The 27,121-nt window shown below is 43.4% G+C and overlaps 1 protein-coding gene across 1 annotated transcript in view; it reads left to right on the forward strand.

Annotated features, from left to right (window-relative positions):
* The window catches only part of LOC115474547 (adenylate cyclase type 5-like), a 561,227-nt gene that overhangs the window by 273,304 nt on the left and 260,802 nt on the right, over positions 1-27,121 (forward strand). The window contains exons 4-5 of the mRNA XM_030210051.1: positions 22,569-22,680; positions 22,847-22,974. Coding sequence (XP_030065911.1) covers positions 22,569-22,680; positions 22,847-22,974 — 240 coding nt within the window. The remainder of the gene's footprint in view (positions 1-22,568; positions 22,681-22,846; positions 22,975-27,121) is intronic.

Below are 27,121 nucleotides of genomic sequence, written 5' to 3' on the forward strand. Positions count from 1 at the left end.
CTCTTCTTCTGGAGTTGTCCTCAGAAGAACCGTGGAGATTGGAGTGTTTTCCGACTCTCATTTCGCAGAACGACGGAGCGTTGCTGCACCCCAACCTTCAATCCCTGGCTCTCACGGCCTGGATGTTGAGGGCGTAGACTTCGCTGCGTTGGGTCTGTCTGAGGGTGTCTCCCGGGTCTTGCTTGCCTCTAGGAAGGATTCCACTAAAAAGAGTTACTTTTTCAAGTGGAGGAGGTTTGTCGTTTGGTGTGAGAGCAAGGCCCTAGAACCTCGCTCTTGCCCTGCACAGAACCTGCTTGAATACCTTCTGCACTTATCAGAGTCTGGCCTCAAGACCAACTCAGTAAGGAATCACCTTAGTGCGATTAGTGCTTACCATTATCGTGTGGAAGGTAAAGCCATCTCTGGAGAGCCTTTAGTCGTTCGATTCATGAGAGGCTTGCTTTTGTCAAAGCCCCCTATCAAGCCTCCTACTGTGTCATGGGATCTCAACGTCGTCCTCACCCAGCTGATGAAACCTCCTTTTGAGCCACTGAATACCTGCCATCTGAAGTACTTGACCTGGAAGGTCATTTTCTTGGTGGCAGTTACTTCAGCTCGTAGGGTCAGTGAGCTTCAAGCCCTAGTAGCTCATGCTCCATATACCAAATTTCATCACAACAGAGTAGTGCTCCGCACCCACCCAAAGTTCCTGCCGAAGGTGGTGTCGGAGTTCCATCTTAACCAGTCAATTGTCTTGCCAACATTCTTCCCCAGGCCGCATACCCGCCCTGCTGAACGTCAGTTGCACACATTGGACTGCAAGAGAGCATTGGCCTTCTACTTGGAGCGGACACAGCCCCACAGACAGTCCGCCCAATTGTTTGTTTCTTTCGACCCTAACAGGCTAGGGGTCGCTGTCGGGAAACGCACCATCTCCAATTGGCTAGCAGATTGCATTTCCTTCACTTACGCCCAGGCTGGGCTGGCTCTTGAGGGTCATGTCACGGCTCATAGTGTTAGAGCCATGGCAGCGTCAGTGGCCCACTTGAAGTCAGCCACTATTGAAGAGATTTGCAAGGCTGCGACGTGGTCATCTGTCCACACATTCACATCACATTACTGCCTCCAGCAGGATACCCGACGCGACAGTCGGTTCGGGCAGTCGGTGCTGCAGAATCTGTTTGGGGTGTAAATCCAACTCCACCCTCCAGGACCCGAATTTATTCTGGTCAGGCTGCACTCTCAGTTAGTTGTTCTTCGTAGGTCAATTTCTGTTGTACCCTCGCCGTTGCGAGCTTCAATTGACCTGGGTTCTTGTTTTGAGTGAGCCTGAGAGCTAGGGATACCCCAGTCGTGAGAACAAGCAGCCTGCTTGTCCTCGGAGAAAGGGTATGATACATACCTGTAGCAGTTGTTCTCCGAGGACAGCAGGCTGATTGTTCTCACCTACCCTCCCTCCTCCCCTTTGGAGTTGTGTGTTTCATCTTTTTGCTAGTTATTCAACTGGCGGGAGCGGTCGCGCACGGGCGGGAAGACGGCCGCGCATGCGCGGTGGGCGTTCCCTGCGTGCCGACCGTCCCGCGAAGCTTCTTTCCGGTTGGTGGGGGCTGCCGCGGACGTCACCCAGTCGTGAGAACAATCAGCCTGCTGTCCTCGGAGAACAACTGCTACAGGTATGTATCATACCCTTTAGGGCCCAGTGTGATATTTACAATGCTGCCTTTTTATGGATAAGGTTGTTGCTCTGAGTCCTGGGTGTTAGTGCTATTATGGTATGGTAAGGTTTTTGTGCATAGTGCTTTCCAGTGGAGGGATTGCGTCTTGGAATTACTGAGGGGACATTAAAACTATAAGAACATAAGAAAAGCCAAACTGTGTCAGACCAATGGTCCAAAAAGCCATACTGGGTCAAATCAATGGTCCATCTATCCCAGTATCTTGCTTCCAACAGTGGCCAATTTAAGTCACAAATGCTTGACAGAATCCCAAATAATAATAAGATTCATGCTACTGATCCCAGGGACAAGCAATGGCTTTTCCCATGTCTATGTCATGACTTTTCTTCCAGGAACTTGTCCAAACTTTTTTTAAACCCAGATAACATTAATCGCTGATACCACATCATCTGGCAATGAGTTCCGGAGCTTAACTATTCGTTGAGTGAAAACATATTGCCTCCTGTTTGTTTTAGAAGTACTATCTAATGTCTTTGAGTGTCCCTTAGTCTTTGTACTTTTTGAAAGAGTAAATGATTTATGGTTACCTGTTCTACAGAACTCCGTATTTTGTAGACCTTGATCATATCCTACTACTAATCATTTCTATAGCACTACTAGATGTAGTCAGCACTGTATACATTATATGCAGGTACCTTCTCTGTCCCTAGTGGGCTCATAATCTAAGTTTTGTTGTGGTTTTTTTAAGCTGGGGCAATATAGGGTTAAGTGACTTGCCCAGGGTCACAAAGAGCTGCAATGGGAATTGAAGCTAATTCCCCAGGATCTTAGTCTGCTGCACTAGCCATTAGGCTACTCCTCCACCCTCGGTTATCTCTTTTCCAGGTAGAAGAGTCTAAATTTCTTAACCTTTCCTCATATGAAAGGAGTTTCGTCCCCTTAATCATTTTGGTCACCCTTCTTTGAACCTTTTTAAATTCTGCGATATCTTTTTTAAGATATTGCGACCAGAATTGGTCACAACTCAAGGTGTCATAACACCAGACAGGGTTTGCAAAATAATGATATAACATATGTATGTGTAATTTTTTTTCTTCTGAGATGGCAATCCTAGTGTGCACAGTTGGTTATAGAGGGGCAGACAGGAGAATGGTGCCAACTCCAGACTTCGCGCCTTCTATCTCGCTGCACCCTACGCCTGGAATAAACTTCCTGAGCCCCTACGTCTTGCCCCATCCTTGGCCACCTTTAAATCTAGACTGAAAACCCACCTCTTTAACATTGCTTTTGACTCGTAACCACTTGTAACCACTCGCCTCCACCTACCCTCCTCTCTTCCTTCCCATTCACATTAATTGATTTGATTTGCTTACTTTATTTATTTTTTGTCTATTAGATTGTAAGCTCTTTGAGCAGGGACTGTCTTTCTTCTATGTTTGTACAGCGCTGCGTATGCCTTGTAGCGCTATAGAAATGCTAAATAGTAGTAGTAGTAGTAGTAGCAAGGGACTTGGGGTGGGGCAAGGGAGGGGCATGGAGCAATGCAAGTATCAGGTTTTTCTCTGTCAAATTGTTGCCAACCCTAAAATCACCACTTTTGGCCCTAACTTCAGCTCACTCAATTTATTCACGAACCTCTTATGAGGAGCCATTTCAAAGGCTTTGATGAAATGCAAGTAGGCTACATCTAGTGCTTGTTCTCAAGCCAGTTCCCTGGTCACACAGCTAAACAAATCAATCAGACTTGTTTGGAACAGTTTTCCTGTGGTAAATACCATGTTGTATTGGATCCTGCAACACACTGGATTCTAGGAAGTTCACAGTCCTTTCCTTCGGCAGTGCCTCCATTTGTTTTCCAACCACCAAACCGACACTTGCTGGCTTGTGCTTTCCCACTCCTTTTCTGTCAACATTTTTGTGAAGAGGGAACCTCTCCTTTCTCCAAGAAATCTAGTAAATAAATCTTTTAAGATCACTTGCCAGGTTCTGTCTGAGCTGCCTCAATATCCTAGGATGTATCCCATCTGGCCCCATGACATTGTCCATGTTTAGTTTTTCAAGTTACTACTACTACTACTACTACTTAACATTTCTAAAGCGCTACTAGGGTTACGCAGCGCTGTACAATTTAACATAGAAGGACAGTCCCTGCTCAGAGCTTACAATCTAAAGGACACGTGAACAGTCAGTCCGATAGGGGCAGTCAAATTGGGGCCGTCTGGATTTACTGAACGGTAAGAGTTAGGTGCCGAACGCAGCATTGAAGAGGTGGGCTTTAAGCAAAGACTTGAAGATGGGCAGGGAGGGGGCCATTGTATCGCTCCATGGTGCGACCGCACCTCAAGTATTGTGTCCAATTCTGGTCGCCGCATCTCAAAAAAGATATAAAGGAATTGGAGAAGGTGCAGAGAAGGGCGACGAAAATGATAAAGGGAATGGGACGACTTCCCTATGAGGAAAGGCTGAGAAGGTTAGGGCTCTTCAGCTTGGAGAAAAGGCGGCTGAGGGGTGATATGATAGAAGTCTACAAGATAATTAGCGGAGTAGAGTGGACAGATGTGAAGCGTTTGTTTACTACTACTACTACTACTTGACATTTCTATAGCGCTACTAGGGTTACGCAGTGCTGTACAATTTAACATAGAAGGACAGTCCCTGCTCAAAGAGCTTACAATCTAAAGGACACGTGAACAGTCAGTCTGATAGGGGCAGTCGAATTGGGGCAGTCTGGATTTCCTGAAAGAGTTAGGTGCCGAACGCAGCATTGAAGAGGTGAGCTTTAAGCAAAGACTTGAAGATCTTCCTTGAACAGTGTAATATTTACGCCATTCCCATATATACATTTATCAGCTGAACAAGATCTTTCTCCAGAATTTTCTTCCGTGAACGCAGATATCCACAAGGAGTATGCATGAGACAGATTTGTATACAAATGAGGCAGTGCATGCAAATTTATCTCTTGTATATTCAGTGTGGATATCCCGAAAAGATGTGTTCTGAGGACTTGAGTTGAGAACCATTGCCTTAAGCCGTCGATCACACTTTTATTTGACCAGACATTTCAGTCCACACTGTACTGAAACCGGGTCATTTTTCCTTCTTTTACGGACTTTATTGCAGTATCACATATCCGTGCAAACCTTCCCTTCTCTTCCCTCCCTCCTCCCCAAAAAACCTTGACACTTTCCAAAGAACTGATGCTTCTAACAGCAGCCTATGAAGACAGATCTGAAGTGACAGACACAGCAGAGTATACACCCATTCAGCAAAATTTAAGAGCTGCCTTGTATTTAATCTTCTTCACTGCTGGCTGCAGAGTGTCAAATCTGTGTTAACTGCTACAAGAGATTCTGCAAAACTAGTAGCCTGTTAAAGCTGTCTGTATATCGCATGGCTGAGCGACAGGAATCTGCTCCCTTCATATTCTCTTATATAAGCACGCAATTCTGGAATACATTACCACGCAACCTGAAAACGATCTACGAACTAACCAACTTCCGCAAACTATTGAAAACTCATCTCTTTGAGAAAATCTACGGCAAGGCTCAAAACACATGAAGTCCATACACATCAATAGAAATGCACCAATACACTTCTCCTAAATTTCTCTTCCCATACTTTCACCACACTTAACAATTTACCCACAGATAAAACTGTGACACCCTAACGTTCTCTGGCTATTGTTCTATCGTCCTATCATTCCCCATTGTTATATTGTTATATCCCCAAATGATATTATGAACTGACTGTCTACCCTAAACCCTCACAATGTAACCCATAATCGTATTGTAACAAATTGTACTTCCATCAATCACAATGTATTGTAAGCCACACTGAACCCGCAAATAGGTGGGAAAATGTGGGATACAAATGCAAGAAATAAATAAATATTATTGGGTTTTTTTCCCACTGCCAGTGTCTGTAACTTTTGCCTGGGACAGAGAGCAGTAGTAGCTTGTGTATAGGTGCAATGCTACATCTAAAAATAAATTAGGAGACCAGAGGTGCAAAAAGGTAAAAGAAAAGGCTGATGGAGGGGAGATAAGAGGAATCCAGGCCTTTGCATGAGATCTTTTGTACAAAATAGAATCATAGCCTGGATCACCATTAGAGCATTTAATGTGAGTGGTTGGATAGAATTCATTTAATGCCAAACGTTGTGGTAATGTCTGTTTTTGTCTCATAAAAATGCCAACAGAGAATTAGGATCATTTATTTTATTTACTATACCGTTTCAAATTGCATTCACAAAACAGAACGGTTTACATCGTAATATAAAATCTCATATTAAAAAAAAAACATATAAGAAATCCATCAATTTAATAAAAAAGCACAGCAAAACTAAAAGAACCTTCTAAAATAATAACATAATAATAATAATAATAATAATAAAGGATAGCTTTAGGCTGGTCTTTGGGGGACATATATATATCAACAACCTCCAGCTTTCTCAACTTTGTGATCCTGTCTGACTTTGGTATCCATCTTAAGGGATAGAGTCTATGTTCTAATTTGAAGCCATGTTTGTGACTCCATTTACTGATGACATTTCAACCCACAGTTTGGGAAACACTGGTATAGAGGGATAACTTTTTTTTTTAAGTATTCTGGCTCATATCCCCTAAGGGCCTTGAAGATCAGAGGTAGGGTTTTAAATTTGGCCCTGTAGGGTACTGGTAGCCAGTGAACATTTACAGGAAAAGTGTGATATGATCGTGTTGCTTGCAACCATCTGTTAATCGTGCTGCAACGTTCTGAATTAATTAGAGCTGGTGCAAAGGTTTTGCTGTCAGACCATTGTACACAGTATTACAGTAGTCTAGCTATTACCTTATCACAGTATGGACCACTGTGATCAGTCTACTTCTTGATATACTGAGAGAGATTTTGTAGTTGCCACAGGTGATAGAAGCAGTTTTTAAAGGTTGCCTGAATTTGTGGGATCAAAGTAAGTGATGAGTCCGGTAAGGATCTTGACCTGTAATTTTAGGGGGATTTCATAGGGCCCAATATTCAGTCGGCAGCAACCAGTGTTTTGCTCTCACTGCTGGTTATTACTACTACTACTGCTTATCATTTCTATAGCGCTACAAGACGTATGCAGCGCTGTACATTTGAACATGAAGAGACAGTCCCTGCTCGAAAGAGCTTACCATCTAATTAGGACAGACAAACAGGACAAATAAGAGATAAGGGAATTACTAAGGTGGGAATGAAAAGTATGGGTACTAAACAAGTGAGTAAGGGTTAGGAGTTAAAAGCAGCATCAAAAAGGTGGACTTTTAGCCTAGATTTGAAGACGGCCAGAGATTGAGCTTGATGTACCAGCTCAGGGAGTCTATTCCAGGCATACGGTGCAGAAAGATGAAAAGAACGGAGTCTGGAGTTAGTGGTGGAGGAGAAGGGTGCAGATAAGAGAGATTTACCCAGTGAATGGAGTTCCCGGGGAGGAGTGTAGAGAAAGATGAGAGTGGAGAGGTACTGTGGAGCTGCAGAGTGAATGCACTTGTAAGTCAATAAGAGGAGTTTGAACTGTATGCAAAAACAGATAGGAAGCCAGTGAACTGACTTGGGGAGAGGGCTAATATGAGCATAGCAACACTGGCGGTATATAAGTCGTGCAGCAGAATTTTGAACTGATTGAAGAGGAGAGAGATGGCTAAGTGGGAGACCTGTGAGAATCAAGTTGCAATAGTCTAGGCGAGAGGTAAGATGTGGCTAAGGGCTGTGGTAGTGTGCTCAGAAAGGAAAGGGCGGATATGCCTGGAAATTCAATGCCAGGTCATGTCTGGGCTTTGGCATTGAACTTTCGGGTTTCAAGAGCTGGCTAATGCATAGCCTGTTAAGTGTGATATTGAGCACTCAACCGGCTATGGGTTACTGCATCAAGACAGGACTGACTTTTATGCAGTCCTATTTATGTGGTTAACCTGGTTGGTTAATGCTGAGTGTCGGTACTTAACTGGCCAAGTACTGACTCTGTCCCCGGAGTGCTCCCAGTTGCAATATAAGATCATGTGTCTAGAGGTGATTATTCCCTCTACCTTGTCATTAAAGCATCACATTTCTAATGTTTTAGAAAATCTTTTGGGGCCTTTAAGAAGCTGGGATATATTTTTGCTTTTTTAAATGAGTGTAATTAAAAAAAAAAACCAAAAAACAATACTTTGCCAGGTCTCCTGTTTTTCTCCTTAGGTAGGCAGTGCAGAAGGAACGGTTCCAGGGCTTGCAGGAATCATGGGGCAGATTCGGAGCCTGAAAGTCAGTGCTGTTGGTGCACCCCTTGATCCCAGAAATAGTAACGTATGCACGTGTTCAGGTTCGGGCCGCAGAGGACTGGAGAGACTCGCAGCTGTGAAGGGCCGCTAGAGTGAGGCCTTTAGGGCTCGGGAGCATGTGTGCAGATGTGCACTGACATCAGTGCGCATGTGCACATGTGTGATGACGTTGGCGGGCCCCGGAGCAGTGTTGGCTCATGCCGGGAGCAATGGGGCTGTTTTGGGACCTTTATGGCCCAGATTTAATTGCCGGCTATTGGGGCAAGGTGAGGAGAGTCTGGGGAGGCCTCCCTGAAGAAAATTACAATGTTTGGGAGCAGTCCATGGCCCCAGGGCACCCAGGAAGCAGCATGCACCTGGCCCAGCACTTGGGAAGCTGCAGGAGGCAGAGCCAGGCAGCAGGGAAAGTGCTGGTTCCTGGCTATGAATGAAGCAGAGGAGAGGCAATTAAAAAAAGAAAAAAAAAAAAAGAAAAGAACCACAGGAGACCCTGGCAAGGTAAAGGGGATTGTTGTAAAGGGGGTTAATTTGTTTTAACACAATTTGTGGCTACTGTTGTTCAGGGACTGCAGGCTACAGGGTGAAACAGGTTAGTGCAGGCATACACATGCCTGGTGGTTGCCCCGGCAACCAGAGTAAACATTCTGACAGCTACAGTTGGTTTTACAGAATCAGTTGGGAGGGTGACAGCTGACAGGGAAGATCCGTGTGTGAGGGAATCGTCAGCCAGAGAGGAAAACCCTAAAATCACATTGTACTCTGACTAAATTTGACAAAATGTGATGGCAGAATTATTGAATATATATGAGAAAGTGTTATTTTAAAAACTTTCTGGCTGAGGGTAAGTCAGTCTGAAAGTGAGAGAGAGACTGGAAAGAGAAATGACTGAAACAAGCTGCCATCAGATTCAGTGATTTTGTCATTTTAGTGGAAAATCCATTTCTGTGTGGAAGTCTTATAGAGAGAGAGAGGTCTAACGGCCCATGGAAATAAGAAACTGGGTCATATAAGTATGAACAGGTTCCAGTAACATTTAATTTTCCCTTGGTTTAAATAAACCCAGCCATTAAATGAAGCTGCTGGCTGATTCTGCTGGCTTGTAAAAAAATAAAAATAGTAATTAGATATAGATATATATATATCAGCAAATGACAGAACAAAATTAATGTGACAAGTTTTAAAAGTAATTGCAAGAAATTATATTTCTCACCAAAGGTGAGTGAGAATTGTGAGAAACTTTTGACAGAACAGTTGTTCAGGGAAATCCATGTGTATGTGAGAGAGGGAGAGAGTGAATCAGAAACAATCTCTGGAAGGGAAAAACAGAAGGGACTCATGCTTATCCATTCTTTTGATCGTTGGGGGGACAGTGACTTAGGGTGACGAAAATTCCACTCACCTGCACACCCATTTGGAATTTATACGAAATTCTAATTTCATTTGCAACCATAGTTTGTTTCTTTTGTTGAGTTCTTAGGTGCAGAGCCAGAATAATTAGCAAAACACAGAAGGCAGAAGACAAAAAGCTGAGACATAAGACAGAGAAACTAATCAGAGAGGATTCGCTGAGCCTCAACAAGAACTTCTTTAGGGGGTGAAGAACTTTTGTGCACGAAAGAGGAGCAGGACTTGGATGTGATCCTGTGTGGTGACCTTAAGATGGCCCAACATGTAGACAAGGCAACGGCGAAAGCTAGAAGGAGGTGCATAGAGAGAGAGAGGAATGGTCAGTAGGAAAAAGATGTGATAATGCCCTTGAATAAGCCTCTGGTGAGACCTCATTTAGAATATTGCGTTCAATTCTGGAGACCATACCTTCAAAAAGATATAAATAGGATGGAGTTGGTCTACAGGGTGGCTACTAAAATGATCAGTGGTCTTTGTCATAAAGCTCACGGGGACAGACTTAAACATCTCAATATATATAGTAACATAGTAAATGATGGCAGATAAAGACCTGAACGGTCCATCCAGTCTGCCCAACAAGATAAATTCATTTTACATGATACTTTATATGTATACCCGAGTTTGATTTGTCCCTGCCTGTCTCAGGGCACAGACCGTAAAAGTCTGCCCAGCACTGTTCCTGTACTAAAGGTTCTGAACCTAATGTCGAAGCCCCTTAAAATTTACACTCCAGCCCATCCATATCTATTCAGCCACGATCAGGGCGCAGACCGTAGAAGTCCACCCAGCACTGGTTTTACTCTCCAATTATTGGCGTTGTCACCCAATCTCCGCTAAAATTCCGCAGGTCCATTCCTTCTAAAGAGGATTCCTTTGTGTTTATCCCACGCATGTTTGAATTCCATTACTGTTTTAATCTCCACCACCTCCCGCATGAGGGCATTCCACTTATCTACCACCCTTATATACTTTGGAAGAAATGTGGGAGATGGGAGATATAAAGACATTTAAACATCTGTGTGGCATAAATGCATAGGAGATGAGTCTCAATTGAAAGGTAGCTCTGGAATGAGGGATCATAGGATGAAAGTGAAAAGGGACAGACTAGGAAAGGGTGGTGAATTCATGGAATGGCCTCCCGACGGAAGTGGTGGAGACAAAAACAGTATCAGAATTCAAGAGAGCCTGAGAGAAGTACATGGGATGTATAAGGGAGTTGATAGGGAGAGCAGATGGCATGGATGGGCAGACTGGATAAGCCATATGGTCTTTATCTGCCTACATTTTTCTATGTTTCTATTTGCTACTCTTTAATTTGTCAAATCGCCCCATTACATCTTCCAGGTTTACAGAGATTTGTGTCAGTTTCTCTGACTCATCAGCATTGAATACCATTTCTGGCACTGGTATCTCTCCCACACCTTTCTGGGTGAAGACTGAAGCAAAGAATTTATTTAATCTCTCCTCTATGGCCTTGTGTTCCCTGAGTGTCTCTCTTACCCCTCTGTCATCTAGCAGTCCTGATTCTTCTACCGGCTTCTTGCTTCTAATATACCTAAGCAAGTTTTACTATGTGTTTATGCCTCCAACACAATCTTCTTTTCAAAGTGTCTCTTTGCCTTCCTTATCAATGCTTTCCATTTGATTTGCCATTCCTTATGTTTTTCCTATTATTTTCAGTCGGCTCCTTCTATTTTCTAATAACTTCCTTCACCTCACTTTTTAACCATGCTGGCTGTCGTTTGGCCTTCCTTCCTCCTTTTTTAATACATGGAATATATCTGGTCTGGGCTTCCAGGATGGTATTTTTGAATAGCATCCATGCCTGATGTAAATTTTTGACCTTCACAGCTGCTCTTCTAAGTTTTTTTTTGTTTTTTTTTTTACCATTCTCCTCATTTTATCATAGTCTCCTGTTTGAAAGTTAAATACTAATGTATTGGATTTCTTGTGTGTAATTAGGAGATCACATCAAATCTGATTATGTTGTGATCACTGTTATCAAGCAGTCCCAGCACCATTACCTCCCGCACCAGATCATGCACTCCACTAAGGACTAGGTCTAGAATTGTTCCCCCTCTTGTTGGTTCTTGAACCAGCTGCTCCATAAGACAGTCCTTGATTTCATCAAAGAATTTTACCATCCTAGCATGCCCTGATGTTACATTTACCCAGTCAATCTCAGGGTAATTGAAATCACCCATTATTACCCATTATTATTGTGTTCCCCAGTTTTAGTCTCCCTAGTTACTGATAACATTTCTGCATCTGTCCATCCTGGTCAGGTGGACGGTAGTACACTCTATAACTATCCTTTTCCCCTTTTCCTTCTCCCCTGGAGGAGTAGCCTAGTGGTTAGTGCAGTAGACTTTGATCCTGGGGAACTGAGTTCAATTCCCACTGCAGCTCCTTGTGACTCTGGGCAAGTCACTTAACCCTCCATTGCCCCTGGTACAAAATAAGTACCTGAATATATGTAAACCGCTTTGAATGTAGTTGCAAAAACACCTCAGAAAGGCAGTATATCAAGTCCCATTTCCCTTTCCCTATTTGAGATTCTACATGGAATGTTGCTACTATTGAGATTCTGTTGCTACTATTTGAGATTCTACATGGAATGTTGCTATTCCACTAGCAACATTCCATGTAGAAGCCAGCCCTTGCAGATCAGCAACGTGGCCGCGCAGGCTTCTGTTTCTGTGAGTCTGACGTCCTGCATGTACATGCAGGGCGTCAGACTCACAGAAACAGAAGCTTGCGCAGCCACATTGCTGATCTGCAAGGGCAGGCTTCTACATGGAATGTTAATAGTGGAGGAGTAGGCTAGTGGTTAGTGCAGTGGACTTTGATCCTGGGGAACTGAGTTCAATTCCCACTGCAGCTCCTTGTGACTCCGGGCAAGTCACTTAACCTCCATTGCCCCTGGTACAAAATAAGTACCTGAATATATGTAAACCGCTTTGAATGTAGTTGCAAAAACACCTCAGAAAGGCAGTATATCAAGTCCCATTTCCCTTTCCCTATTTGAGATTCTACATGGAATGTTGCTACTATTGAGATTCTGTTGCTACTATTTGAGATTCTACATGGAATGTTGCTATTCCACTAGCAACATTCCATGTAGAAGCCTGCCCTTGCAGATCAGCAACGTGGCCGCGCAGGCTTCTGTTTCTGTGAGTCTGACGTCCTGCATGTACATGCAGGGCGTCAGACTCACAGAAACAGAAGCTTGCGCAGCCACATTGCTGATCTGCAAGGGCAGGCTTCTACGTGGAATGTTAATAGTGGAGGAGTAGCCTAGTGGTTAGTGCAGTGGACTTTGATCCTGGGGAACTGAGTTCAATTCCCACTGCAGCTCCTTGTGACTCCGGGCAAGTCACTTAACCTCCATTGCCCCTGGTACAAAATAAGTACCTGAATATATGTAAACTGCTTTGAATGTAGTTGCAAAAACCTCAGAAAGGCAGTATATCAAGTCCCATTTCCCTTTCCACATGAAATTTCTATCCATACAAGATGTGTTTTGTGTCCTGCAGAATTTTTTGAATATTTGATTCAAACCTATCTCTCTAACTGCTCCTTCCAACTCATACACTCTGGGTTTTTTTCTGACACTTTCTCCATACAGTCAATTTTTCCTCAGGGGTCCATTCTTTCTCCTGCACTTTTCAACATTTTTATGGCTCCCCTTTTGGCTGTAATTCAGGATAGCTACTGTCTCCCCTTTTGCTATGCTGATAATATACAAATTCCATTATAAAATACTTCTGCTTGTCTTTAAATGCCATGCCCCTTCTGCCCCAGCTTATTTAAATAAACTACTGATTCCCTATTCTCCCTCACATACCCTCCACTCCTCCTCAGGTAATCTTCTTTGCATTCCCCCTTACTTCTGCTCTCTGGCTTTCACTCTGTCTCAAGACCACATTTAGTTACCTGGGTCCATCTCTGTGGAATGCCCTCCCTCCGCCCTTTCCCTTCTGTTCTCAAAAAATTTCTTATCATCCTTTGACTCCTCCCCAACTTCACTCTCATTTCCTTCGCTGTCCCTACCTTCTTCCCTTTCCCTCACTAGCTCCTTCCTAGTTCTTCTATACCTATTTGACAAATAATTCCGTTTTGATTTGTTTTGTGGATTTTGTATTTTGTATTTTGTTTTTGATTATTATTTTATGTGTAAATAGTTTGATTAATATGTAATTTTGAATTGTAAATTCCTCCTTTCTGTTGGAGTTTTCTTTTATTGTAAATCGCTTTGAATCCTTTTTGGAATGTTAGTGGTATATAAAACTCTGATAGTATAGTATAGACAGGAACAACTGGAGATTGCTCCTGCTTCCAATCCCAAGATTTCATTTTTTTTTCATTTATTCATTCTTATATCCCACATTTTCCAAAGCATGTTTGGTTCAATGTGACTTACATCAGAGCAAAATTAACAGTAACAGCGTGTGTAGCTTACATTGCAATAGTGTGTTTACATTTAACAATGAACAAGTAATCAGTAACCGATTAATAATGAACAATAATAGCAGCAGTAGCATCGTGAGTAGCTTACCTTGTAACATTGTGTTTACATTTAGTAATGAACAGTAATGTTACAATTAACAAGAAGTAGCTCTAACCATGAGTATAGCAATAGACAACAATAGGCCATTTTAGGTGTGGTATGCAATGGGATGGATGAGCTAGTTAAGAGTTGCTGAATTTGCCTATATATCGAGACAGATGAGCAAATTTAGAGGTGCTGATCTAGGTGGAATGCTAACATTTAATACGCAGGAGCCTTGAAGTTAGGAGATCTCACACAGTGAACGGGTGTGGGTATAGTTCCCTGTATCCTAGGAATAGGGATTGGGAGGACCTTGTTGTGATTGTCTACATATTTATCCTGCATCAGTAAGAAATTTCTTGAACAGATATGATTTTTAACAGTTTGTGAAATATTAGATAGTCAGTGAGCCTTCTGATGTTTGACGGTAGGGTGTTCCATAGTTTGGTTGAGAGATAAGAAAAACATGTGGCATATATGGATTTGTAACGTATTCCTTTGTGGTGTAAGTGGTGGAGTGTCATAAAGTTGTGAGTGCCCGCTAAAGCGTTCCTCGGGGGGAGATCAATTAGTGTGATCAGGTGCTCCGGAGATAGTCCGTGGAGAATAGTGAAGATAAAGGCTGAGATCTTAAAGCTGATCCTGGCTTCTATAGGGAACCAGTGGAGTGCTTGTAACAGGGGAGAAGCATAGGGACATGAAAATCAGGCACGCCGCTGTATTTTGTATGGTTTGTAGGTTTTTTTTAGACTCAAGTCTTTGCATCCTGCATATAACTTGCTGCGGTAATCTAGCTGGGATAGTACAGTATCAGAGATTGGACCAGAAGATGAAAGGTTTAGATTAGGGTTGTACATCGATTAAAATTTGTAATCGCATGCATAGCTGTGATTACAATTTTCTGATCGCGGGATTAATCGCATGAAGTGTTCCCCTCACATTTTCACCTGTATAGTGCAAAATATAGACTGCAGATGTAAATTCTCAAAACTGACATACTGTACCTCAGTTACTAAACTGAAAATAAAATAATTTCTCTTACCTTTTTTGTATGGTGATTTTATTTGTCTAATCATCTTATTCCCCTGTCTTTGGTTCTGTTCCTCTGTCTGTGCTTTGAACTCTATTTTCAGGGCCCCCTCACTCTTCACTGTTTCATTTCTCTCCTCCTCTCTTCTTCACTTCTTCTCCTATAACATATTTCACACTTTCTGCCATTTTTCTTGTAGCCTAGTGGTTAGTGCAGTGGACTTTGATCCTGGGGAACTGAGTTTGATTCCCACTGCAGCTCCTTGTGACTCTGGGCAAGTCACTTAACCCTCCATTGCCCCTGTTACAAAATAAGTACCTGAATATATGTAAACCGCTTTGAATGTAGCTGCAAAAAACCTCAGAAAGGCAGTATATCAAGTCCCATTTCCCTTTCCCTTCCCCTTCATCTGTGGGCACCATCTCCTCTCTCCTTCGGTCTCTCTTCCCCTCCCCTCCGTGGGCACCATCTCCTCTGGTCTCTCCCCCCCTCCATGGGCACCATCTCCTCTCCTCTCTTTCCCTTCCTCTCTATGGGCACAGTCTCCTCCATCTCTCTTCTCTTCCCTTCCCTCTGTGCCGCCCTGCATTCTCCACACCCCCCCCCCCCCCGTACTGACAGAATTTTCTCTCCTGCCACCTCCGCACTCTGGCATCTCATCCCCTCCTCCCTGCTGCCGTACACCTGCTTCCTTTTCTCTCCTGCCACCCCTTGTTCTCTGGAATTTCATTCCCCATTCCGCTCAGCCCTCTGAACTTGACTTGTACACACGGTGGCATTAAGCACATGCTGTTCCACTCCTCTGGAACCGGAGCCCTCCCGCTGTAGCGTCCAACTCCTGCAGAAGGAAACAGGAGGTTTCATCAGAGGAGTCGGAGAGGGAGGGCTCCGGTTACAGAGGAGTGAAGCAGCGTGTGTTTAATGCCGCCGTGTGTACAAGGCAAGTTTGGAGGGCGGTGGCGGGGGGATGAGATGACAGAGAATGAGGTGGCAAGAGGGAAAAGGCTGCCATGTACAGCAGCAGCGGCTTGGGGGGGGGGGGCGGTGAGATACCAGAGAGTGGGGTGGCAGGAAAGAAAAGGGTGCCGGTGTATGGCGGCAGGTAAGAGACAACAATTTGCAGGAGGGAGGGTTCAGCAGTAGGAGAGAGCAGCATGACATGATTAGTGCATTAAAATTAATAAGACAAGTTAATAATTTTAATATATTAATCACGTTAAAACGTATTAAATAAACAGAGTTTGGATTGGGAAGAAGTTCCTGATTCTTCTTAGTTTCCAGAGTGTCCTGAAAGCCTTTTTAGTGACTGTTGTTATTTGGCCATCGAATGTCAGGTTTTGATCAAGTATAACTTCTAGTACTTTGAGGATATACTCTAAAGGGAACGTAGTTTGGAGGTTGTGAAATGGCTGTAGGGTATCGGATGGAAGTAGCTTGTCATTACCAAGAATTTGGTCTTCTCTCTATTAGTTTTAATTTGAATGTTGAGGCCCATGTCTCCATAATGTCTAGGCTGGTCTGAATTGTGTTTAAAATGTCTGTTAGGATTCCCATCAAGGGGACGTAGGTTGTGACATCATCTGCATATATGTGTGTTTTGAAACCGTTTTTCTCAAGCTTGCTGTCAAGGGGTACCATCATGATGTTGAACAATATTGGGGATAATGCAGATCCTTGTGGGACACCGCAGCCTGGGGACCACAGTGGGGGGGGGGGGGGAGGATATGTGGTTAAAAGCCTTGACTTGATATAGCTTTGAGGAAACTGGAAAATCAGCTCAGCACAGTCCCTCCAAGCCCATTGTTGTTCAGAAGGTAAAGGAGAGAGTATTGTGGTCCACTACATCAGAGGTGCTGTACATGTCGAACTGGAGTACCAGAACTTTGTTGCCTTTGCTAATCTCCAGTTTGATTTCATTTACCATTTTGATGGCCAATGGGACCTGCTTCCAATTCTTTGACTAAGGAACCTACAGGGGCAAGAACGACTAGGGATCACTTTTACCCAGAAGAAGCCACTAGACCACCAGGCCATTTAAAAGTAGGCCTGGGGAGGGCCTTCGGGTGGTGGAAAGGCAAAGAGGTTGAAGTTGGATGGCCGGCTTCCGATGGGGGGGGGGGGGGGGGGTGGCAGTGGCGGAGAGTGAAGAGGCAGAGAGTTTTGGCTTCAGTTGAAAATGCACAAGCATTTTCGGCAGAAACCCGAATCTAGATTTAGGGTCGGTTTCAGTGCCGAATGCGAAACCAAAATTCAGTCAGCCTCTATTTTGAATTAGTTTTCCACTGAGGAAAAAACATTGAGAAGTACATTATTTATTTTATATTGTAATTAATTCTCCTCAAAGGCCACATGCTCAGTTTGTATAAAGGTCTGTAGTGCATTGTTGTTTTGTTAGTTTTTTGGTGAGATTTATCTTGTAAACCAGCCCAAAGGCCTGAATGTTTTCATTGTATTAGTTGGGCAATTGGAACATTCCTCCTCTTTTGTCATTAGCCCTGCATTTGACACGGTGGATCCATAGGTGTAGCTAGGTGGGGTGCCAGGGGAGCAACTGCTCCCCCAAATGGACTTCAGATGGTGATGGCACCTATTTTGTAGGCAGTTTGTCACATCTATGAAGTGCACGCATGTGGTTCTCCGCTGCCCCTGGCGTCACAACCTGGCTACGCTTCAGTGGATCTCCAGAGGCTGCTCTATGAGCTTAAAAATCTTGGAGTGGTGAATGTAATATAAAAGGGCTCAATATTCAAAGCGATTTAACTTTAAATGACCTTTGCGGGGCTATCTGCAGTTATTCAGTGGCACTTAACCTAACCTATGGGATGTATTTTGCTTTCCTTGTGTTGCATACTATGGAGCAGGGCTGTGGAGTTGGTACACCAAATCTTTGACTCCAACTCCGATTCCTCAATTTCTCTAATCGCCAATTCCTCTACTTCTCTATTTTCCAACTCCGACTCCAACTGATGTTATGCTTTAAATTTTTTGTTTTGGATATAAAGTACTGGTAAATATAGCTTATATTTACCAGTACTTTAGATCCAGGACAAAGATATATATTATAGTGTTTTCTTATTTTGAAGCTAGAGTTGGAGTCGGTACATTTTACAGACTCCACCCAAAATTACTTCCAACTCTACAGCCCTGCTGTGGGGAGAGAAGAGTTTGTGTCTCAGGCCGTGATGGGTGAGCTCTTGGACCGTCATGGGGCCTCCAAACCAGAGGATCCAGAACGGTCCTACCAAATGGTTGATGAGTCACCTTGTCAAAGGGGATCCGGAGGGTGGCCCTGAAAATGACCCTTGGGGGCAGGCCTGGCGAAACAGCACCTGGAGTGGCCCTGAAAAGGACCCTTGTGGCCGGCCTGGACTGGAAACAGGACGTAGACATTGGGCTGAGCTGGATGAAGGACGTCAAGACAGGCTGGACTGGAGACACAGAGGTAGGCTGGACTGGAGACACTGAGACAAACTGGACTGGAGACTCAGAGGCATGCTTGACAGGAGAGACAGAGGCAAGCCAGCAATTGCAAGAGCAAGGGCTGAGTGGGTCCATGCACCTAAAATAGTTGGGCTGGCTGATATCACTGAGGAGAGCTGACGAATGCCAGTGGCCCTGTAACTGGGGCGCTAGGGCGTGTGTGCACCTTGGGAACTCAGTGACAGGAGGGAGGGGCCGACAGAGCCCAGGAAGGCCTCTGCCCGTATGGACCATGGCTGTCAGGGCACAGGAACCCCGAATACGCTGCCCGGTAAGTCGGGGAAGCGCATCGGGATACAAGAACACAGCCTTGGCCATGACAGTTTGGAACAGTGGTCATTTGAGAGGTGATTCTGTTTGGGAAGTAATTTAATTGTGGAACTGTGAAATTCCTGCTAAGTGCAACACACCTGTCAGTTCCAGGATATAGGACAGCAACAGGTATAAGAAAACAAAAGACTTCCTTGGGAAATGGTCCCCCATCTAAGCATTCCACATGAACTTTCTGATCCTTATTCAATAAAGATTATTTTTCCCATAGTCACAGAATTTTGAGTGAGGTCCATTGTGTCTACACCAACTTTTCCCTTTTAAAAATTTCAGAAGGTTTATAGTCTAAGATGAATCTAGACATTTTAGATTTGATTGCCTCTCTTTCCAAATCCAGGCTCAAGTAGATTTACAATTAGGTGCAGTAGATAATTGTGAATTCCAAAACTGAGTGAAATTCTCTGAACTCTTGACTGTTCCAAAAAAACAGTATAGCATGGCCAGAAGTTTCCTGTTCTTGCACAACAATGACCCCTGCTGCCAGCTCAAGTGCATGGTCATAGCAGGCTTTTAAAGATGCCACATTCACCATTTCAAAGAATTTGATGTTATAAATTCAGAGGAAAGTAAACTCCTGTAGATGTGAAGGAAAGTCCTACAGTTCCTCAGTTGTAAACATCTCTTTGATTAAAATACCCTGACATTCCAAAAGTTGAAAGGAGTTAAAATGCAAGAAAGATAAAGTCTTTGACTCCTATAACCAAAATATTGTTCGGTCAACAAGATAGTATGCAAGAATTTTAGATTGTATTTTGTTGTTGTGCTTCATTGTTTTCCCAAAGACTTCACTTATAGCAAGGGAGACCTTTGGTCTGAAGGCCACTTATAGTTAGGGCAGAACATTGGTTACCCATACAATACCAAATTCTCTTTATGGTTATTATAATTACCTTTCAAATTCTTCACTCTGGTCTTTCACTCTATTCAAACACTTTATACCTTATTCTCTGGCATACATAAGAACATAAGAATAGCCATACTGGGTCAGACCTATGGTTCATCTAGCCCAGTATCCTGTTTCCAACAGTGGCCAAGCCAGGTCACAAGTAGGCAGAAACCAACAACATATTCTGGTTGTACACTTATTTCTCCAGGTGCGCTCACAGCTTGTGAGAACCACATCATTCTCAGTTGTTTCGCCTACCCTATGGAACAACATCCTGTATAAGTCTCTGGTGAGGCCCCATTTAGAGTACACAAGAAATACCAGTGAAACAGAGTCATGGCACGCCCACTTATTACATGTATATGGCGGAAAAAGACCAAATCAAACTGTGGCAAGCTACGGTAAGTAAAATCGGACCGCAAAATCATCAGGTCAGCGTGCACACAGTGAAAGAGAAATCATTGGTCAAAAAACCTTCTGTAACATTCAATTACAACAAAAAGCTGTTTCTAGTCAAAAACAGTCTTAACACTTGAAAATCATACGTATCTAATCATCTACAAGCATTTATCTTTGATCGTGCGATGCATCAATGCTTCTACTCAATCAGGGCACAGTGTTGGTCTCCAGAAGAAGCTGGAGTGAAACGGGTCCATCGGGACTACACTGTTACTACCCTAGCAAGCTGGAGCAACTGAGTAGAAGCATTGATGCATCGCATGATCAAAGATAAGTGCTAGTAGATGATTAGATGCGTATGATTTTCAAGTGTTAAGACTGTTTTTGACTAGAAACAGCTTTTTGCTGTAATTGAATGTTACAGGAGGTTTTTTGACCAATGATTACTTTTTCACTGTGTGCATGTTGACCTGTCGATTTTGCGGTCCGGTTTTACTTACCGTAGCTTGCCACAGTTTGGTGAGGTCTTTCTCCTTATTATAATAAGTGGGCATGCCATTACTCTGTTTCAATGGTATTTCTTGTGATTTCTCACCTTTTTCTAATCAGTGAACTTGATCTGTACCTATTTAGAGAACTGCATGCAGTTCTGGAGACCGCACCTACGGAAAGATATAAACAGGATGGAGTCGGTCTAGAGGGCGGCTACAAAATTGGTAAGCGGTCTCCGTCATAAAACATATGGAGATAGACTTATAAACCTCAACATGTATACACAGGAAGAGAGGTAGGAGAGGGGATATGATAAAGACGTTTACCTCAGTGGCACCAGTGTACAGGAGGTGAGCCTGGAAAGAGAAGGCATAGGAAGAAGTTGAGAGGAAATATTCTTAGGAGGAATCTAAGAAAATACTCCTTCACGGATAGGGTGGTGGATGCGTAGAATGGTCTCCCGATGGAGGTAGTGGAGATGAAGATTGTCAGAATTTAAGGAAGCATGGGACAGGCATGTGGGATCCCTTAGGAAAATGAGGAGTTAGTGGTTACTGAGGAACAGCAGACTGGATGGTCTGCTCTTCCATATCTGCCGTCCTGTTTCTTTGTTTCTATCCCTCTTTACTTACAAACTGAACTTTCATTCTTAAGATTTAAAGCCAACCTCAAAGCTAATTTTTGTCACTAAAGCATTTACCCCTGTGTCTTGATGACCACAATGATCTCCCCTTTCTCCCTTTGCCACCCCTCGTAGCGAGAATACCCTCAGTTTTCTTTCTTACACTTCCCTTCCCCACCATATATCTCTCCCTAGGTTAATTTTAATGGCATTTTATATCTCTCTTGGACTTTATTAAATCTCCCATGTAACCCAGTTTACCTTTTGTTTCTATCCTCTTATTCAAACCCTTATATTTTAAATTTGTAAACAGCTTAGATATTTGTTTTTATTTACGGTATATTATATAAAGTGAAATTGTGAACTTCAGCTGTTCAAGGGTGACTTTGAATTGCCCTGGTGACAGCATCATAAGGCCCAAAACATCTGATTACACATGCATCTCAATACATCAAAGGTGGACGTTTCAGTCCTTTCATGATGATATCACCAGAGCAGCCAAAAAACTAGTGTCAGTGGACTGGATCATATATAATTTGGATCTTGAGGAGTGGGTTAGATCATGACCCTATAGGCTGGATTTGACCTGTGAACCACAGTTTGCTCACCATAGTAGAGCTTCACATCAAGGGCAGACAGTACAAGTCAGTCCTGGATTTGTTTCATGGCATGCATAGAGATTTGGTTCTAAGTTCTCAGTTGATTTTTTTAAGAAAGATAGGACTACATTGGGACTGGCCCAGCATATCACCTCTGGAGATGGCACTATGTGGTCACCTGAGCTGCCGATGTAAATCTGAAATATAGTATGTAATATTATAATTGTACTGATTGCAGAACATAAAGCAATAGCGCCTTCTGCCAATCATAGTTCCTACTCACTTTTATGTAGAAAAGGAAGCAAAAGTTCAGCTTGCAGAATTCTGAGCTTCTTGGGCATTTCCTTTGCAGCCCATTGCAACTGGTTTCTGCAGTCTACTAGTTGGGTTGGGCAACCACACAAATACCAACAGCACCATCTGTTTGCTAGTCTGGGAGAGTAACTCACTCCGTTGCGTGTTGGTTATGTTTCCTCTTTGGATCAAAAATCTATAAGAAAATGAAGAATCCAGACTAGTGAACTCAGATTAGAACAAGACTAAGATTCTGTAAACTGTTGAAGTTTTGGTTCTTTAAAAGACATTTGGATTTTTAGATGGTTCTTGTTAGATAGAACGGTTATATTTTAATGTAATTTGTTTATTTTTCATATTATTGTTTTGTTAACCATTCAGAGCTACTTGGTTTAATACGGTATACAAAAATCATCATGCTATGTTGTGAAAGTGTTGTGGTGTCTATGAGTAAGTGCCGTTCTTTTTTTCTCTCATATCAGGATCAAGTACAAGATGAAAGATTGTCATGTCCATGACATACATTTTTTTTTCTCTACAGCATCCTCTTTGCGGACATTGAAGGGTTTACCAGTCTTGCCTCCCAGTGCACAGCTCAGGAGCTGGTCATGACATTGAATGAGCTCTTTGCCAGATTTGATAAACTTGCAGCTGTAAGTTAAGTTTTTAGAGAGTTTTTTTTTCTTTGCATGTTTCTTTCTCTTTTTCAAATGCTCTCGTGTCTTTGCTGTAAGCTGTATAGAAGTTCAAACAACTCTAAAAGATAATCTATTGTGAACATGAAACCAGACCTCACGATTTCCCTCCATTTTTATCTAGGAGAATCATTGTTTACGCATAAAGATCCTGGGTGATTGTTATTACTGTGTATCGGGGCTGCCAGAAGCAAGAGCCGACCATGCTCACTGCTGTGTTGAAATGGGAGTGGACATGATAGAAGCTATTTCGTAAGTACCAGATTTCTAAAGGAAGAGTTGATGACAAAATATCAAACGCATTCAAGGCAGTCTGTCTGTCTCCAGTTTAAGGGGCATTTTCAAAAGACCATACAATTCAGGATTGTGTCGTCCTACTCATAACGTCCACCTCACAATTTTTGATTTTCTGTTTGAAAATAAACAAGAAGGACGTTCTTGCACAGAAAACATCCAAAATGATCTTTCAGGTCTGACGGGTGAGCTCTTGGGCCACTGCTGGGCTCCTAACAAGGAGGTCAGGGGGTCCCGAATGATTGTAAATGAGTCACTCCTAGAAGGTAGAGGCCAACAAGTAACTCAAAAGAGCCTTTGGGGCAGGCCCGGTGAAGTCGGTGGCTCTGAAAAGAACCCTTGGGGCAGGCCCGGCAGAATGTAGACCTGGGTTGGCTCTGAAAAGAGCCTTGGAGGCAGGCCTGGCAGAACCGGGACCTGGAGTGACTCTGAAAAGAGCCTTTGGGGCGGAGCAAGAGCAGGAAGAGGTCAGGCATGAGATAGGGCTAGGAAGGATTGGGACAAGGCTAAGTGGGCTTGGAGGCAAGGCAGGAAGACAGGGCAGGGAAGGTTGGAGACAAGGCAAGATGGGCAGGAAACAAGGCAGAAAGACAAGGCTAGACAGGCTGGAGACAAGGCAAGATGGGCTAGAGACAAGGCAGGGCAGGCTGAAAACAAGGCAAGATGGGCTAGAGACAAGGCAGGAAGACAAGGTTGGACAGGCTGGACAGGCTGGAGACAAGGCGAAACGGGCTAGAGGCAAGGCAGAGAGACAGGGCAGGATCACACAGGCAAACTGGAGACAGGAACATGCAAAAGCCAACACAGGCAGAACAACCTGTAGCGAAGGCAACATCAGGAGCACACAATGCCCCTGAAATAGGCCTGCCAGGCTGACGTCAATGAGCGGCATCCCTGCCAACGGCACTTTAAATGAACTTCTGGCACACACGTGCCTAAGGGGTTGACACCCGTCAGTTCAGGGAGCAGTCAGGCACACGCCTCAGGGTGCTTCAGGCCATGGTGTCGGTGGCCTGCCATGCTGATGAACCAGCCTGGGAGTCCTTCTAGGAGGCCATGGAACCCCTCCTGACCCCTGCCGAGGTCCGCAGGTAAGTCAGGGTGCAGGACATGGCTTGGACCATGACAAATGAAGAACCTTTTACCAAAATGAAACGTCCGAAATATGCATGCCAAAAACTAGGCACAAAAGTTCTGTCTGGCATCATTTGTACAAAAATGTTCACATAGATGTCCCTGCAGAGCAGAGAACCAGCCTAGTGGTCAGTGCAGTGGACTTTAAACAATGGGATCCAGGTATAAATTCATCTTAATTTTTTTATACGTTATTGTGAGCCCTCCAGGAACAGACAAAAACCTACTGTTCCTAAAGGTACATCAATTCAATAGCCATCACACTTGTAGGCATCTTATAAATTGAGGTACAGTAGGTATTTCTGTGTTCCAGAAGGGCTCACATATTTGTACAGAAATAAGAGTTAAAGTGGGAGTTACACCTGGGTCCCATTGTTCAAAGTCCACTGCACTGACCACTAGGCTACTCCTTGCTGCTGTATTAGGAATGGCCATTATACTTAAAGCTGTCATACAGCCTGGTATCCACTGTGGCTTTCACTTCTTAGGGGGAATGAAGGTGGTCAGTAACCCATGGGAAATTAAGGAGGGGTTATGCCTTCGTCCTTCCAGTGGTCAGCTGCTCAATCAGGGCACCTTTTTGTACCCTGTACAAGATTGAAACAGGTCTAGATAAAAATGTCCTTTTTTGCCTTGGAACTTTCTTCCCGTTCCATTATCACTGAAAGACATCCTAATTTTGGGACCACCCATGTCCCACCCAAAACACTCCTCCAGCATGCCCCCTTGCTATTTGGATGGACTGGAGTGTAAAAAGTCCAAATTCTGCCTTTCAAAAGTCGTGATATGGACAATTTCAGTAGATGGACCTTTTTTGGCCATTTTAAGATGTCCATCTCCTTCAAAAATGAGAGACTTAGCATTTTATAATGTGAAGGACAATGACATGACTTTTTGAGGTTGATGTCATGCAGCTCATACAAGGTTTTTTTTATTTCAAACCTGGTTCCTTTTTTCATGTTTATGGCAAATTTTCTCTAGATCCAAGTACAACTGAGGCAGTTGTTGACTGATTTTCCTCTGCATGATTTCATTAGTCGACCTCAGTCCTGTATCACTTCTTCTGAGCCTCGGTTTCAATAGAGGGATGCCTAATTGTTTTCAAAAGTAGGCTGCATGATCAAAATACATATATTTTTTATTTATTTATTGCATTTGTATCCCACATTTTCTCACCTATTTACAGGCTCAGTGTGGCTTACAGAGATTTGTTATGGCGTCGCCATTCCAAATGATCAGATACAATTGGTAATACAAAGAGATATGTATGATACAGTGAGTTGGTACAGAGATTTGTTTTGGCATTGCCAATCAAGGTTATTAGATACAATTGGTGATATAAAGAGATTAAAGATAAGAAAGAAGTTTTAGGAAAATAGATATTGAAAGAGGACTTTCAGACTGGGCTGGGTTGGTGAGGTGGTATATATGGCGGGCCATGTGAAGTTTTTGTTATAGTGGGACAAATCTGTGGATCTCTGCCCCATGTAAGCCGCATTGAGCCTGCCATGAGTGGGAAAGCGCGGGGTACAAATGTAACAAAAATAAAATAGATACTATTGGAGATTCTACATGGAATGTTGCTACTATTGGAGATTCTACATGGAATGTTGCTATTCCACTAGCAACATTCCATGTAGAAGGCTGCGCAGGCTTCTGTTTCTGTGAGTACGTACGTGCAGGACGTCAGACTCACAGAAGCAGAAGCCTGCGCGGCCTCATTGGTGATCTGCAAGGGCCGACTTCTACATGGAATGTTGGAAAAGCTCCTTGTGACTCTGGACAAGTCACTTAACCCTCCATTGCCCCATGTAAGCATTGAGCCTGCTATGAGTGGGAAAGCGCGGGGTAGAAATGTAATTAAAAAAAAATTGTGACTTCCTATCCACCAAAGAGCTCTATAGTACTTCAAAATCATGTGTTCTAGCTAATTTGGTAAAATGTTTTTGCTGAAAGCTCTCAGGTGGAGGGAGTATTCTGAATTCAGGTGGGCTGCACATTTGAATCCTTCTATAGAGTATGGAATGCTGGGCTATAGAATGGTTTTCTAATTTGTCCAAATGTCCACCAATAGCTAAACCACAAAAAAAAACTCTTTGTGTTTTGACATTGCATTAGGTCTTGCTTGGTAAAAAGCACCAGCACTGCAGTCTGTTCTCTGGGAAACAGCTGTGTCTTTTCTTCCTCCAAATTAAGATGACTGACTGGCTGGTGAGATTATACAGATCCTCTCCCCAGAGATCCTTTGAGATAAATGTGCTAACTTATCAATCATGCGGATCCTGTAATGCATCCTCTTCACAAAATTTAAAAGGAGAGAAGAAGAGGAAAACACAAATTCTTAGTGCTGCTAAAGTTTAAAATATCAAACCTGAGAGGAGAGAAGAGGAGGGATCTAGCCATATGGATGTCAAGACAAATGTGTTTTTCTTATTCTTTCTCAGCTCAATATTTAAACTCCTAAGATATCCAGATATCTGCTGCAAATTTTTGTACAGTATTATAAGCAATGGTTTCACCTATTTTGGATTATTGCAACTCTCTTTATCTAGGTCTTCCTAACTTGAAAGAGCCTCATTAGTATGGGGTATCACTCCGTTTTCCAGTCCACTCCTAAGTAGTGTTAACAACCGTACCTGTTCTCTTCATAAAGGCAATTAATAAATCCCAGTAAATAAATCATTCTGTGATGCATGCAATGCAGACTACACAGAACGCTACTGCTGGGTTGGTTTCTGGTGTGTCTAGATGTGACCATATCACACCAGTGTTGAAAAACCTTCACAGGTTGCCAGTTGAGTGGTTGATTAAATTTAAGATCGATGCATAACAGGGGCGTAGCTGCTATGGGGCCGCGGGTGCCGGGGCCCCCGTAGATTTGGCCCTGGACCCCCTGCCAATGACCCTCTCAACCCCCCCTACCGCCGTCAACCTGCCGTCGCCGTCTGCTACCTTTGCTGGCGGGGGACCC

This window comes from Microcaecilia unicolor, chromosome 7 (assembly GCF_901765095.1).
Source record: "Microcaecilia unicolor chromosome 7, aMicUni1.1, whole genome shotgun sequence".
Classification (NCBI taxonomy): domain Eukaryota; kingdom Metazoa; phylum Chordata; class Amphibia; order Gymnophiona; family Siphonopidae; genus Microcaecilia; species Microcaecilia unicolor.